This window comes from Rissa tridactyla, chromosome 17 (genome assembly GCF_028500815.1).
Source record: "Rissa tridactyla isolate bRisTri1 chromosome 17, bRisTri1.patW.cur.20221130, whole genome shotgun sequence".
Lineage (NCBI taxonomy): Eukaryota > Metazoa > Chordata > Aves > Charadriiformes > Laridae > Rissa > Rissa tridactyla.
In genome coordinates, this window is record NC_071482.1 from 6,387,850 (window position 1) to 6,402,940 (window position 15,091).

General features: G+C 43.8%; 1 protein-coding gene across 5 annotated transcripts in view; it reads left to right on the forward strand.

The window, feature by feature from the left end:
- APLP2 (amyloid beta precursor like protein 2) overlaps positions 1-15,091 on the forward strand; it is a 48,187-nt gene that overhangs the window by 21,215 nt on the left and 11,881 nt on the right. For 4 of the 5 annotated variants that reach the window (XM_054222971.1, XM_054222972.1, XM_054222973.1 and 1 more), the window contains exons 2-9: positions 2,264-2,437; positions 3,654-3,783; positions 7,264-7,376; positions 8,913-9,088; positions 9,655-9,872; positions 11,593-11,760; positions 13,524-13,639; positions 14,005-14,079. In XM_054222971.1, the coding sequence (XP_054078946.1) occupies positions 2,264-2,437; positions 3,654-3,783; positions 7,264-7,376; positions 8,913-9,088; positions 9,655-9,872; positions 11,593-11,760; positions 13,524-13,639; positions 14,005-14,079 (1,170 nt within the window). The remainder of the gene's footprint in view (positions 1-2,263; positions 2,438-3,653; positions 3,784-7,263; positions 7,377-8,912; positions 9,089-9,654; positions 9,873-11,592; positions 11,761-13,523; positions 13,640-14,004; positions 14,080-15,091) is intronic. The other variant, XM_054222975.1, reaches the window with a different exon arrangement.

Consider the following 15,091-nt stretch of genomic DNA (forward strand, 5'->3'; position numbering starts at 1 on the left):
CACGTACATTTTATTGTCTTTTGTTGCACTGTATTCTTCCTACAAGAGGTAATGCTTTGTGCATCCTTGATCTTGCATTTCTTTTTGTTCTTTTCAGAGTTCAGCGTGAATCTTGGATGTAGTTGTAGTGTTGTCATAAAACAAAATTGTGTTGTGGATTATTTCCTTTAGCATGCCAAGTCTTGTGCTCTCTGGAAAGTGGTTGTTGGTACCAAAGTGGTGTTTCTTTGGAGAGAGATAAAACGGCTCTCTTACATAGTTTTTATGTGTGCGTTTTTCGAGGTATGAAGTATCTTTCTACGTTTGCCTTTTTCTTCTGAAACGCTGCGGCAGGGAGGAAGGCAGTGCAAAAGCCTGGGTTTTGCTGAGTGGTATCAGTCGGCACTTGGTAGAAGCACATGTTTATTAAATGGTTTGATTTATGAAAGAACAAAGTTACTACACCCTGTTACCCAGCCTCAGTGTATTCATTAGAAGTTCTCCGATACATGAAGTCTGAAACTGTCCTCTCTCTGTTAGGACAGAGAGTACAACAAATGTACCTACCCTAAACTTGAAAAGGTACATGAACTTGGAAGTATTTTGTGACAGGGAAATCCATGCCGGTGTCTGTTACATATGGTTCAATATTTCATGACTCTGTGATCTGTGCTAAAACTTGCTCTCGTGGGCATCTGTTGGGTGAAAGGGTTAGAGTAAATAGAAGCCACTTGTATAAGACTGTTTCTTTTAAGTGATGTGCGGCTGAATGATTCTTAAAACTCAAGGGGTAAAGCTTCTGAAGTTAAGACGTGAATTTATGCTTTTGTGTCTCAAGTTGGTCTTAGCCCCCAAGCAGCAGCCATGTGTTCAGCACGAAACAATCCTTGGCTCTCTGGGTGTTGAAATGTCTGATCTCCAGGCAGTGATTTTGTGTGTAAATGGGGAGGGGGAGAAATGAGCTAATTATAATGGAGTTAATTTTTTCCTAATATCCAGCAACTAGGAGCCGCACACTGGGGTTGTCCAGTTGAATTCTTCTCTTGGCTCCTTTATTTGCTTTAAGCATACGCGTATTGATATAAGTTGACGGGGATCTGCAGGCAATCGGGAATGAACAGTGCCCACAGGAATATATGCATTTTTGAGTGCACGAAAAGTTAAATATGAAGGCGGGACTGGTGGCCTAGGGTAGTGCTGCCTGCCAGGAAAAAAGCAGCTTAGGGGCAGCGGTGCCCTGAAACCTCTTTGTATTGCTGTTCCTAATCTGCCTTGTCTGAAGTAGTTGAAATGGATTTCATTCCCCTAAACATCTTAAAGAGCTTTCGATGTAGGAGTTCATCTGTTTTTTGCCTCATACCTCTTCTCTTCTTTTCTTTTTTTTTCTTTTTCTTTCATAACTGCTAGTAGTTACGCAGGGAGAGGATGTTCAGCTCCCGGCATCCATTCAGTCTTTTCAGAAAAACCCCAACTCTGCAATTTAATTTAATCCCCTTTTTCTTCATTTGGTCAGCTAGCAAGATTTCAGAAAGGGATCCTGACCTTGTTTTCATTGATCAGTCTGCAGTTTGACCCGAATGTGGGTCTGGGTTGTCGGCTTTTTGTCTGCTGATGCGGGGTGGGAAGTGCACAGAATGCGCCTCAGGAACCAGGCGGTACGAATAACCCATGGGAGTGTGCTGAATGAGAGACTTCGAGGCTTTGAGGAGCTGGTACCAACAGCTATGGTTTTCTGATTCAGCAGAAGTCATCTTTGTTCATGTGTTTGGGCAAGAAGCTTGGGTGTTTCTATCCCAAATATTTGAAGATTTCGGAAGAAACATGTAGCTTCAAACTCTGAGCAGGATTCTTGCAGTGGGAAGCAGTTATTTTATTAGTAGTAGCAATACCTGCTTTGTGTGTAACCGCCCAGAGGTGTTTCTGCCAAAAAGTTACTAGTATTTGTTATTTATCTTCAGATGCCGGTTTAAGTTTTTCAGAATCCGTTTTAGCCTTTGTGGGCACAACCTTTACCTGTGAATTACTCTTGATTTTGATTTTGGTAAGCTGTCGTTACAATAATAAAAACAGAGTTTGGAAAAACAAACACCTTGCTGGTGAAAACTTGGTGTGGGTCGCTAGCTTTAAGGCATATTGTTATGAAAGAGTTTGCAGGGCTCCACCAATATCCCGGATTAAGCAGGAGCGCTCTGAGAAGATGCCAGGGGGTTTCTGAGACTTTGAGTTGTTCTGTTTTCAATCAGATAATGCAATCAACATCTTTTGTTTTTGTTTGTCTTCGCAGGCACTCGCAGCCAATGCTGGGACCGGGTTTGCAGTGGCAGAGCCTCAAATTGCCATGTTCTGTGGGAAGCTAAATATGCATGTGAATATCCAGACTGGAAAATGGGAACCTGACACTTCTGGGACCAAGAGCTGCCTTGGAAAAAAGGAAGAGATTCTGCAGTACTGCCAGGAGGTGAGTTTTTCTGTGTGATGCTGAATCTTCACTGCAGCTAAGGAATTGGGTTCCAATTTAGCCAGTCAGTAGCAAATTAACCCTGCAGGAGACTAACTTGCCTTTGACGAGCTCCGTTCCCTGAACTGTCTTGCTGTGTTACTGCCCAGGAAGAGCAGGGAGGACGCTGCAGTGGAATTTAAGAGCTACCTCTGATTTAGCTCAGCTTACACTGCCACAGAAGGTCCTTGGTCTGTAAGTCAGAGGGGTGTGTGTCTGTCTTTGCAGAGATTTCTTCAAATGCTCTGCCTCTGAGCCAGTTAACCAACTTGTGCTCCACGTCTTTGCAAAATGGAACCTGACACCTATTCTCATTAGAATGTGGCTGTGTTGTTCTGGTTACGTGTTCAGGCAGAATGTTAGAAAAATATGTTCATCAAAATGTTGACTGTATTTTTAAGCTCCTCGTGCTTCATTGTAAAAAATATAATCTCCTTTCAGTGTACTCCAGATACACTACAGCGTATTGGCCTTGATAAGTGTCTTTAATTGCTCCTCTGAGGTGACCGACACATAAAATACCACAAGGAATGTGTTTTTTTTAAAATGGGAAGTGGTAGAGCACACCATGTCTGGACTGGAGAACGTTTAAAACTGTTTTACAAGGCCGATGTAACTGGGGCTACATTTGGTTCACGTAGCAGAAGCCTAAATGTAAGTCAGCGTCTGGACTCGAGAACTCGAGCAGGACAGAGGGGTCATATCAATACATCATAAATGGGGTAGGCATAAGGAAACCTGAGGAGGTAGGTGCTCAACAAGGGTCAAGAGAGTCTGTAGATGTTACTAAAGCTCATTTGTTGGTGATGGCCCTCTTGCAGAGGGTATCATACTGCACCAGACAGAATGGAACAGATAAATAAATACTTCTCCACTACCACGCAAAGCCAAACACCTCAGCTTAGTGCTGATGAAGGCTCTTGCCCCTGACCTGGCTTTGTCCTGCCACAAAGCAGTGATGACACGTTCCATTTCTCAGGCTCTGTGTGACAAACAGCTGGAGCCTTTTTTATGCCTTCAGCTGTTGTAAGCTTGATGCAGAAGAGAACGTGTGTAATGTGCCAATTTGAACTTGTTTGTGTGTAGAGAATCAGCCTGGCTACTTCTGGTTAGGAGCCACTTTGCACATTCTTTGTCCTTTCTGGAGAGAAACCTATCTCTGTGTCTTGTTAAACAGATGTATCCAGACCTTCAGATTACGAACGTTGTGGAAGCCAATCAACCTGTCAGCATCGACAGCTGGTGCAAGAGAGGGAAGAAACAGTGCAAGGACCACACTCATATTGTCGTGCCCTACAAGTGCCTGGGTGAGTATTTGTGCATTCCTGTGGGAGGAGCAAAGAATTGCCTCCTGCCTTCTTACGGAGAGAACGACTGAGTTTATGAGGCTTCTTTCATATCAGGTTGCCATTTCCCCATCCAGCTTCCACTTAAACGTTTTTATTTCCACAAGGTGGAACTCTGCCTTTCTTGAACAGATCGACAGCTTGATAACAGCTGTGGTGGAATAATGGTGCCCGGTGTGAGAAAGAAATCCCTCTTCTCTCTGCAACTGCCATAAAAACCTGAAGGCTATTGTATTTGAGTATCACAAAGACATTGGGATTTAATGCTCTGATCCTATTTTTGTGGAGCTTTAATATTTTGTTGCCTTGGAGACTTAAACGCTCAGTGTGTTCAGGCTTCCTGCTTTGGTCTTGGCAAGAGATCTCTATTCTGTTTCAATGACTATATTTAAACTTTGCCGTTTCAAAGAGGCCCTGCTTCTTGCAGCTGTATCCCATGTCCCCACTTTGAACTGGGAAAGAATATGAGATAAACTGTAATGGATTTCATGGTGCTTTCCAGAATCTATCCACCCACTTGAATCAGGCAACGCGTTTACCTTGCGGCTTTTGACTTGTAGGTTGTGCCTGACGCTGCGCTGCACTGCGTGTGTTCTTAGTGTAGTAAGCTTAGTCTCAGCTGGCTGAATCTCTTTGCAGTTATCCACTGGAAAAGACTTGTTTTGCAAGAAGTCTTGTGCGATCTTGGAGAGTCTTGATTGCTGGGAGCATTCGGTGGCAACTGGTTTTCATAATTTGTATCTGTATCTCAGGTTAGCGTGTGGTTTGACATAGGAGAATGCAAGCAAATCTTCAGAAATGTATGTGCAGTATTCTTCTACATATAATACCCTCAACTAGACAATCATAAAGCACATAGTAAGACATGAAATTTGGTGCGAACGCATCCTAGAAGAGAGATGCATCTCTTTATAGATGTGGAAATTCAGGTTTGAGAAGCAGCCAAACCCAGCTGATTACGCTGAGAACTTCTGATGGAAATAAGGATGAAAGCAAGATCTCTGGACTTACAAGGAGTCATCTCTTTCAGAAATAATCCTCCCCCGAGCCTATTCTCCAGCTGAAAAATAAGCTGATTTCAGTGACACTGCCCTAACATTTGATAAGCATTGAAATATCTGTTGAAGATTTTAATTAGTGCCTTTCACAGTGTCCTTGACTCGTTTGGCCCAGCCTGCGAGGCTTTGGCTTTTACATCTGAGTTTCAAATCAGTAGTCCATGTGTGTATAAAATCCCTTTTCGTTGTCTTTAGCAGTCCACAAACTGCTTGTTGTAAATGCATGATGTGTTTCTCTGGGGTACATATGGCTTTTTGATTATAGTCAAACTATGGGTCTTTTCTTCCTATTCCTGCTTGTGTCTTCCTTGCTACATTAATGCACGGGCTGTCTTGCAGTAGTACCATGTTTAACCTTCTCCTGCCTCCCCCCACCAATGAAAGCTCTTTTGTATTTCAAAAGTGAAGAGGGGAGAGGAGGAGAACCTGTTAGCGCTCTCACTGAACTGTAAAATAAAGGTAACAATAGGGTGATGGGAGCAGGGCTGAGCCTGGGGAGGTGTGAAGAGCCAAACTGCTGCCAGTTCTGGGTCGGCTGTTAGATGATGTGGAAACACCTCTTACGCCCGCTCTCATCTGAAGGAGGAGGGGATTTTTCTTTTCTGATACCAGTGGCCATGATGGGGAAGGTGTCCATTAAAGGCACGACTTGTAAGGGTTTTCCAGTTACTAGGTGAACTGAGAGAACTTCCCGTGTGTCTTAAGCGAAGGCGCTAGGATTCGGTGGTTTTCAAAATAGCCGTTTAATGGCTGGGTTTTGTAACTGGTTATTGTATTTGATCGGTTTGAGTCTTCTGCAAGAACCACAGTCTCTTGACTTTAAAGTTTGGTCAGTTTTAGCTTTCTCATCAGAAACTTTTTAACTAACCTCTCATGAGAGGGAAGGAGGAAGGATTATTAACTCAAATTTGTAATTAGCCTGTTTTGAGTGAGAAAAATGTGAAAAATATCGTTTCTCTGTTGTGTCTGTTAGCTCAAAATTTAACTAATTTAAAAGGGATGATGAATGCTAGTTGATTTTGTTACCTTGCAGTTGTCATCAGATAATCTGTCCCTAAACTATACTTGATTTGTGTTTGGTGCGTGGAAGTGACCATAAGCCTTTAGTATCGGTACTAAGGGGCTGCAAAAAAATTGGTTGCGCAATTTAAAGTAAATTGCGCAAATTAAAGTAAAATTTATTTTGAAATCGTAATGTTGGTGGTTGTTGGGACAAATAATTCTCCTCCCTGGAGACTCCCATTAGAAAAGGCTTTTGACTTAAAAAACTTCTCTCCAATTTTAAACAAAGGATTCCTAATGCTGCCAGTCAAGCGTGCAAGGTATGTTGCTTTGAAACACTTGACCTGAAGATCTTTTCCTGGTTGTCTCAGAGTATCTGGATATCTAGATAGTGGCATTTAAATGTGCAGGAAAGAAAGAAAGATCTTAACTTTGGGAAAATTCCATGTTTTGGTTCCCAGTGGTAGTGTTTGTTAGGACTTCTGGGCTAAGAAAGGAAAGTAATACTCGTGTAGTTCTGATACTTGTTTGATGGGTGGTGGTACTAAACAGACTTGTGGTGGAAATTCAGGCTAAATGGCTTTTAAGTCCAACTAATAGAGAGTCTGTAGAGCAAGCTGATTATCTCTCTGTCTCCTGCCTTCCTCAAAAGCAAAAGTCTGGTTTTAAGATTGTGAAAACTTCATCGTGCTGGTGAGGTTGTGGTTATCTAAATGCTGGAATGCAGTCTATTTGCCGACTCTGGTTCTCCTCTGATTTTTGGGCTGTATAGTTTTTATTTTTCCAGACCTCTGTGTTTTGGTTAGGACCGTCCGAGTCAGGGAATGTGCTGCAGTTGTTCCTGAATTAAACCATCTGGAAACTGTTTAAAACAAAACAAAAACAAACAAAACTTACTCAGATACCCAGATACTGAAAACATAGATAACACTCGTGGCACATAAAAATTTCCAGGCTGTTACAGCACCAGACAGCATAAACTAGCTTTGGGATGATGCAGCTCGTTTAGAAATCGGTGATCAGGTGGTTTGAAAACTTCCGTATGCGGGTGCAATCTTTTCAGACATCTGTGTGAAATACCTTCAGTCACTCCTGCCTGTTCCATGAACAACTCTCTGTTAACTTGCTTTGTAAACTTTGCCTTCAGCCTTAGGGTCCGCAGCGGTTTCAGCGGTTGGCCCCTACTCCTGTTTTTACCTTGGAAACTCTGTTTTTCTGTAAATTTGCAGAGAGCGCTGCTGATCTGACCTGTCGCTGTTAAGAATATACCAAACTTTTAAGGCATTTGCAACAGAGTGTGCCTTAGGGGAGTTCTCATCCTGGCTTTGTTTTCTGGTGGAAATTGGTCATGTGTGAACCATGGATGTTTCTTGTTTTTCAGTGGGTGAGTTTGTCAGCGATGTCCTCCTGGTTCCAGAGAAGTGCCGGTTCTTCCACAAGGAGCGGATGGATGTGTGTGAAAGCCATCAGCACTGGCACACTGTGGCAAAAGAGGTAATGGAGCTGCCGTGGCAGGAAGATTTATTCTGGATCTGTCCGCTTGGACGCCTGTAGTATTGGAGCATAACAGCGTTTATCTCTGGGGTCTGTTATATCCCATGTTGCAGTCTATGGGCTGAGGCAATGAAAAAAAGTTTTAAAGTACTCAAGTGAATTAAAAAACCTGCATAGCTAGCCGAGTTATTTTTCACTCATGAAAATCTGTCCTAAGTAGCTTGCCCAAGATCATGTTCTAGGATGGAGCTAGGAATAGCAGTCAGGTCTCTAGGATAGTGCTTTAGCCAATGGCTCGTCCTTCTTTCCAGGGTAGAGAGCTACAGCGGTCATAGGATGTTTCCTATTTTTCGTGCACATTTTGCGTTAATGTACCTGCTGCTGCCGGGGATTTGGTTGGGAGTGCTTGCTTGGGGACAATCTGAGTTTCGTTGTGGCTGATTAGTGGAGGTTTTACATAAGAGATGGATTATCTTCTCAGAATAAATCTAGCCCATGGGGGGGGTTGTGTTTGTTTGGGTTTTTTTATCTGGCTAGCCAAAAGGTTGCAAATTCTCTGCGGGCCCATTTGAACTGGGGGTAATAAAAACAATATCATGATGAAATGTACATGTTTTCCATTTGGTAGAAACAGCAATTACAGAAACAGCAACACAATGATTAGTTGTGATGGTGCTAGTAAAGATGAGGTTAAGGATGCACCAGTTAAACTTCCTGTTTATATAAAATCCTGGGAGCAAAAACCCATCTAAATAAAGCTGTGCTAGAAGAATCACGTTTTAATTGAGGATAGAGTTGTTAATGTCTAGCAAATTTAAAAATCAGTTGCTTTCAGCAGAGTTGGAGAACTTTTCCAGAAATATTTGGCTCGTTTTACATCCGTGCTGCAACAAAGCAAAGCACAAAAGGCTTCTGACGTACATAATAAAGCCTTTCTTACTTCATTTTTTTCTGGGCCACCCCAAAGCCATGTATTTCCTTAGCTTAGGAGAAGTATATAGACATAATGTCTAATCACAGTTTGCATTTGGCTTTTTCGTGAATTATCTGATTGATTTTCATCTACAGCATGTTAAAATAATCTTGACACAAAGTCCATTTGAGCGATTATTCACTTACTCCAATGTAAAGTTTAATAGATAAAGTTTAATGAAATGGCCAGCCCAGGAAAGCAAACAACGGCTCTGTTCCTTTCAAGTGCTCTCTCCCTTGAGTTGGCACAAAAGGTCTAGTTATTTTTCCCAAACTGAGCCAGGCTGACAAATCAGCGGTTGTTAGGGGCTGGGGGGCGTTTGATACGTTAACACCAGGAAGCACTGCATGGCTCTGAATCTGGGACTTTTCTGGGGATTTTGCTTAAGCTACAAGTTTCAAATCCCATTTTCTTTTGACGTTCAGACTTGGGTTGTTGGTCTCGTCTTTTTGCTGTAAAATCAGCTCATTGGTAGCACTCTTGGGATCTAAGATAGGCAAACTTGAGCTTTATCCAAAGCAAGAGCGTGATGCTAAAGTGACACAAATGGGCTCCTCTTTCAGGCCTGCATGACAGAAGGGATGATCCTGCACAGTTATGGGATGCTGCTGCCCTGTGGAGTAGACCAGTTCCATGGAACAGAATACGTGTGTTGTCCTCAGACAAAGGTTGTGGATGAGGCTCTGTCCAAAGAGGAAGAGGATGAAGATGAGGATGAAGACTATGACCTTTATAAAAGGTAGGGTTCTTGCTGGCATAGATGTTAAGAGCTCTGTATGTGAAGTTGCTGTATTTCACATATTTCGCAGTCTTTTCACAGAATATTTCACAGTGACTCCCTTGTGGTGAGGATTGAGAGGAGAGTTTCTGTGCTTTGGAATTTCCCAAAGGAGTGTCCTGAGCCTTGCAGAAGGACAAATGCCTTTGCAGTGCTCCTATTACTGAAGGAGATATAATGTCCCCTCCCTTCATCCTTAGACAGTCAAAACCACTGATTGCTACAGTAGGTACCTCCCCCAAATACGGTAGACTTCACTTACTGACAAGAAGGTGATGAGAAAATGCAAGGAAACCCCCCAAAGCCAGAGGCCTGGGGAAGCTCTGCCTGTAGAAACAAGCGTGTCTGTCATGAGGGAACTCCCGTTGCCGCTGTTGCTGGTCTGATCAGTAGTTGGTACATTTATTTTTCCCATCTCTTGTGTTTCTAGAACAGATGAAAAGAAAATCGTTATTCTGGTACATCAAAGGTTGGCTGCAAAGTGATTAACCTTTCCTTTACCCCTTAACTGAATTGTATCCCTTCAGTGAGTTCCCTACAGAGGCAGGTGTAGAAGACTTCACAGGAACAGCAGTGGAGGAAGATGAGGATGAGGAAGACGAAGGTGAAGAGGAGGAGGATGTGGTAGAAGATCACGATTACTATTATGATAGCTACAAAGTTGACGATTACAACGAAGAGACCCCCACAGAGCCTAGCAACGACAAGGCTGTTTCCGAAAAAGAAGTCAGCAGCGATATGAAATGTAAGACACGTTCTTGCCTACGGGCCTCTTCTTTCCTTGAGAGTGTTCATGTTGGCTGTCAGTTGGTGATGGGTTTTCGATCAAGTCAATAAAAGCCACTTGGAAGTCTTATTTGCCAGATAAGTTAGCAAACAGAGGAAAGCTGATGATGCTTATGTTTCAAGTGTTGAAATTAACTCTCTAGAGCATGGGCCATATGTTTCCAGATAAACAGCAGTTCTGCTGGCAGAAAGCCCAGTGTTTGGCACATTGAACGAGCACCTCCATGAAGGTGCGGTGTCGAGTCAGAGAATGTATCTGCATAGGCTAATTTTGAAAAATCTTAGAGGCGTTTGGGTCACACTAAGAATTCAAAAATCATAGTTTTGGGTGATGACCTTGGATTTGGTGTTTTATACCAGCTTACGAAAAGGAAGCTGAAAGTGATGGGCCATACTCTGCAGAGGTGGCGTCAAGGTGCCATCTGGCCATTTAAGGGTGAGGAGGATACTTGGTGCTGCCTTAATAGCCTTTACATAAACCCTTCTCTTTCATGAAAGAAAGTCAGCCAACACAATTGGCCCCACTTTTATTATATATATGTAATATATACTTACTGCAGTAGTAATATATACTATACTTGTGGTAACTTTTGTTAAGTGGTAGGTGCCATTGCAGAGGGCATCTGCTGATTGTGTGGTGCCTCAGCGTTATATGATGTCCTATACTTCATGTGTAGAAGTGTCTGCAGAGGAAGGAGGAGGAGAGAGGGAATGAAATTCAATTAGCTACAGATCACTGAATCATTGCCAGCAGTTCTTGCATCTTTTTGGTAAAATGCCAGCAGGCTGCAGATAATTTGACTTGCTGAAACGAGGCTTAGCTCGTATATGTACAGGACTGTTACAGATCTGCAGGTGTTGAAACAGACGTGAAACAATGGGATTGGGGGTGTCCGTTTTGGGGGTACGCAGTCTTTTTTCCCCCGAAGCACCGTGAACAGTTGCTAACTTACACACCATATCTGTTCTCTTGCCTCAGAATAACCCAGCTGCTTATATTGCCCGCTTACTGCGTAGCAGTCCACATGCCGTGGCTACCTGGAGTTTCAATATTTAGTGTATCGATGTTTCAAAACTTAAAAACCTAGCGGCTGAGATTGCCGTGGCGGTTGGCGTTCCTTTTGCTTAACCTGCCTTTTCACTTGCTCTTATGCCTCACCTTTAAGACGTGAAGTGTCTATCCAGGCAGAGTGCAGCGGAACAGGACATCTTTGAATGCTTTAAGCAGGCCCTAATGGGTTTTCTTTCCATCATGTTGGTTTTATACAGTGGAGGCTCTACCGCTGGGACACCCGAGGCATAACGCTGTGGCATCAGCAAAATAGATCCTTGCTGTTTCAGCCTCTAGCTAAGGAGAAATTGCTTTTGCAGCCGAGAGCTCCGTGTTGAGACAACTGCTGGGGTAGCCTACTGCTGTGCATTTGCTCCAAAATACCGCATGTAGGCATCTCCCTGAATAGCGCCGGCAAGCTTTGTGACGGATGCTTTGTTCAAATGCTTTGCAATGTTAAAAATCCCCCCCCCCCCCCAAAAACTGACAAAAGCCCTTTGGTCAGTGAAGTAGCGATGCCGATGCCGAGGCCAGCGCGAGTGCCCCAGAAGGAGGTGTGAACTAGAGCCACCACTGCTTTGTTTAAGTCGCTCCGCACTAGCTCATGTTCTAACCCGTCTCCACACAGCTGTCTGCTCCCAGGAGGCGATGACAGGGCCCTGCCGGGCTGTGGTGCCTCGTTGGTACTTCGACCCTAACAAGAGAAAATGCATTCGCTTTATATATGGAGGCTGCGGAGGCAACAGGAACAATTTTGAGTCAGAGGAGTATTGTATGGCTGTGTGTAAAAAGATGAGTAAGTCCTGCCTCCCACTGGCCCTTTTGCAGCTAGCCTCTGTCTGTCTGGCGTTTGGTGTCTCCTCCTCCTTGCCCGGGTCAAGAGAGAATACGTGTGTAGCTCATCCTTTTGGTTCTGGTGTCTGCAGCAGTTCTGTCTGTCCTTTTGCAGCAGTCTCCTCTTGTCTCCGCTTTTCTAGGTCCTTAGGGTGAACTTTCCTGGTGAAAGTGGCTCTCGCCGTATGTTGTCTGTGCTCACCATTGGCTTGCAGCTCTTGCTAAGGGCTTAGTTGTCATCTTCCAGATCTGTAGCAGGGATCAGGGGCTGTCTCTGACCTCTTGTGAAAACCCATAGCTTGCCTCTTTGCGTAACTGGCTTTTTTTCCAAATATATGGAAGGAAGCACTTGCTTTCCCCAGTCATGCTACCGTGCGTACGTTTGACCAGTCGGTCCTGAAGAGCAGGCTGCTACTCGCCATTCTCCTGGTAGCAGGTGTTTCCTTGCTATCGTATTTTGCGAAAATATCAGAGAAGTATTGCAGAATTCGGATTCCCGCTTTCAGCTCGGTTTGAAATATGAATCATGACTCAATCCTTGCATTTTTGAGAGCTTGAGGTTTTTGGCACCAATTTCAACTGGCTTTTATGTCAGATGATAAAACTACCAAAAACATTTTAACCTCCTTATTAATCTTATTGTTGAACTCCAGCACTTCCACTTCAGCTACCATTAAAGCCTTTTGAAAGGCTTTTTGTGTTATCTGGGGCTTGGCAGTCTGACTATACAGCCATAATCCTATTTACAAAATGGGCTTCATGCAAGTGCTTTAGATTGGGCTGATCTAACTGAAGTGGTGAAATAAAAGATGCGGATGTCAGGAGCTTTTTGTACAAAAGTTTGTCCTGTTACAGGGGGATTTGGGACTGGAAAGAGAGTTCTCTGTGTCCAAGCTTGGTTCAGAAGAGAAGGCCCGGAATACTGTACTGATCTGACGTTGTCCATAGATCCTTTCAGACAGGGCTCTGGGATGTGTAGTTTCTAAAACTGTAGCACGGAAACTTTGTTCATCGGTTCCTGAACTGCAGTATGTGGAGTACAGAGCCCCTGTTGTGGTTTTTGCAAGATGCTTGAAATTGTCAGTTCTGAAATTTTATTTCTCCCTGTGTTGGATTTGAATGTCTTAAAGACACAAGCCGTCCGGTTTATTGGATGAGTCAATTTGTCACACTGAGCCTCCTTCTGTTGCTGTCTTGTCTAATATCATTGCCTGTTAGTCCTGCATGGTGCATCTGGTAGGGAAGGTAGGTTCGAAGTGTAAAATATTGGGTAGTGTTTTGTGCAGATTTATTGTCAAGCTCCCTAATCATATTAATGATGTCTGGAGCCAGCTTGTCAGCGAACAGCTAATGCACAAAATGTCATTTAAACTATCCAAAGCCAATGTGAAAGGGAAGAGAAAACAAGCCCTTTATTCTGCAATCCAAGTCATTCTGTTGCTGGAGCTGAATAATGCTCGTCTCAGAACTAATGAGAAGACCGAACAGGTGCTGGTTGCCGCAGTGCATTGCTGTGTTTTCGGGATGATGTAACTTAACTGATGTTGTGCAGTAAATTGGCAGCTTAAAAATACCAAAATGGACTCCTGGTAGGTGGCGATTCAGTAAACTCAGCCTGCCAGATTGTTAATTATGCGGGCGTGGAGATCCCTCTCCCTACCTGTCCTTTGCAAACCAGAATCACCGTTTTCTGAACCTCCGCTTATCCTTACCCTCTCTTTGCAGTGCCAACTGATGATGTGGATGTCTACTTTGAAACCCCAGCTGATGACAACGAACACGCCCGCTTCCAGAAGGCGAAGGAGCAGCTGGAGGTCAGGCACCACAACCGCATGGACCGGGTGAGCGTCTGGCTTTAGTCTTCCGTGCTGCGCTGCGTAGTTGCTGACCATGGTTTTTTGGACAAATTGGTGGTGAACCGACTTCCTTGCCAGTCGCCAGCCTTCCACGTGTTTCTTGCCATACGCCCACACTGTGGCAGTTACATTTTAATTTCTTCAGAGCATTGGGAGAGAGGAATCGGTGGGGACACTGGGCTTGCTGCTCGGAGGGCTTAAGTGCTAAGTTTAAAACCCCACAGCAGCTCTGTTGTGCCTTCAAAACCTAGCCAGGCTGCGCAAGGATCTGTCTCTGAAGGCAAATTAGCTCGCAAAGATCAGATGTAAATTTATGTCTTGTTGATGTGTTCTGTCCTTTCCTTGTCTAGGTGAAAAAGGAATGGGAGGAAGCAGAACACCAAGCTGTAAATCTCCCCAAGGCAGAGAGGCAGACTCTCATTCAGGTAAGGGTTGAAGGATCTAAAGAGGAAAGTTACCGGTGCTTGGCCTTTTCAATGAACTAAATGAGAGATTGTAATATTCAAAGCCAAAAGACGACTGAGGGGGAAGAGCAGCTTTCCTGTTCTGTCAGCAGTTGCCTTTTAGAGGAGATTTGATTCAATTGCGTGCTTTGTTCTTACAGCTGGAGATGATCCGATACTGTGCCAGGTCCTTTCCTAAGCCCAGTAGTAGGAAGCTGTCTCACCCCTCAAGCATAGCGACAGCAGCGCCAAATTGTAACTTCAGACCTTTGGCCTGTTTTGCACTAACCAGTGGCCTCACGGCCCGGTTCAGATTGGCCCCAACTCTCTGGACACACATTTCCTGTTCGGGCAGACGTAGTGAAAACCACTTAGGCAGCAGATAAAGCTGGTTTGCTGCCAGAATGCCAATCTTCTGCCTTGTGAGGAGAGTTCAGTCAGACTGTGAAGTTAATCAGGGATATTCTCTGTATGGGATTGTTAAGGGACAGGCTCTTCTGGCAGTGACAACTGTATGAAGTTCCCTCAAACCAATATACAACTAAGTGACTGACTCCAGCTTTTAAGCCCACTTCGGATTTTATCCTGGAACACGGTTTTCTCTCTACGTTTTTTAACATAAGCCACTCTGAGTCCAAAAGAGTTTCCCATCATCTCCATTGAAACATAACAACGCTTAATGGACTTTTCTGGCTTGTTTGCAGATGTGGGTTGTGACCTTTCTAATTGAATATATAGAGATTTGATCTGAAGGCGCACTGATGAAAAATCCCCCGTGCGATACCTTTGTAAACTTGTGCGAATTCAGGTTAATGGCTCTAGGCTGAAGGGTTCAATCCTGTTTCCATATTGCAGGGTTGAGGGAAAGAATTACTACTGTGTCATTCATTCAGTGCAATCTGGATCTCTCAACTTCAACATGATTTTTATCTGCAAGGCCACGTGCCCTCTTCAGACCTTTGAAATGGGTTGTGAAGGAAGTTTGGAAGGCAAA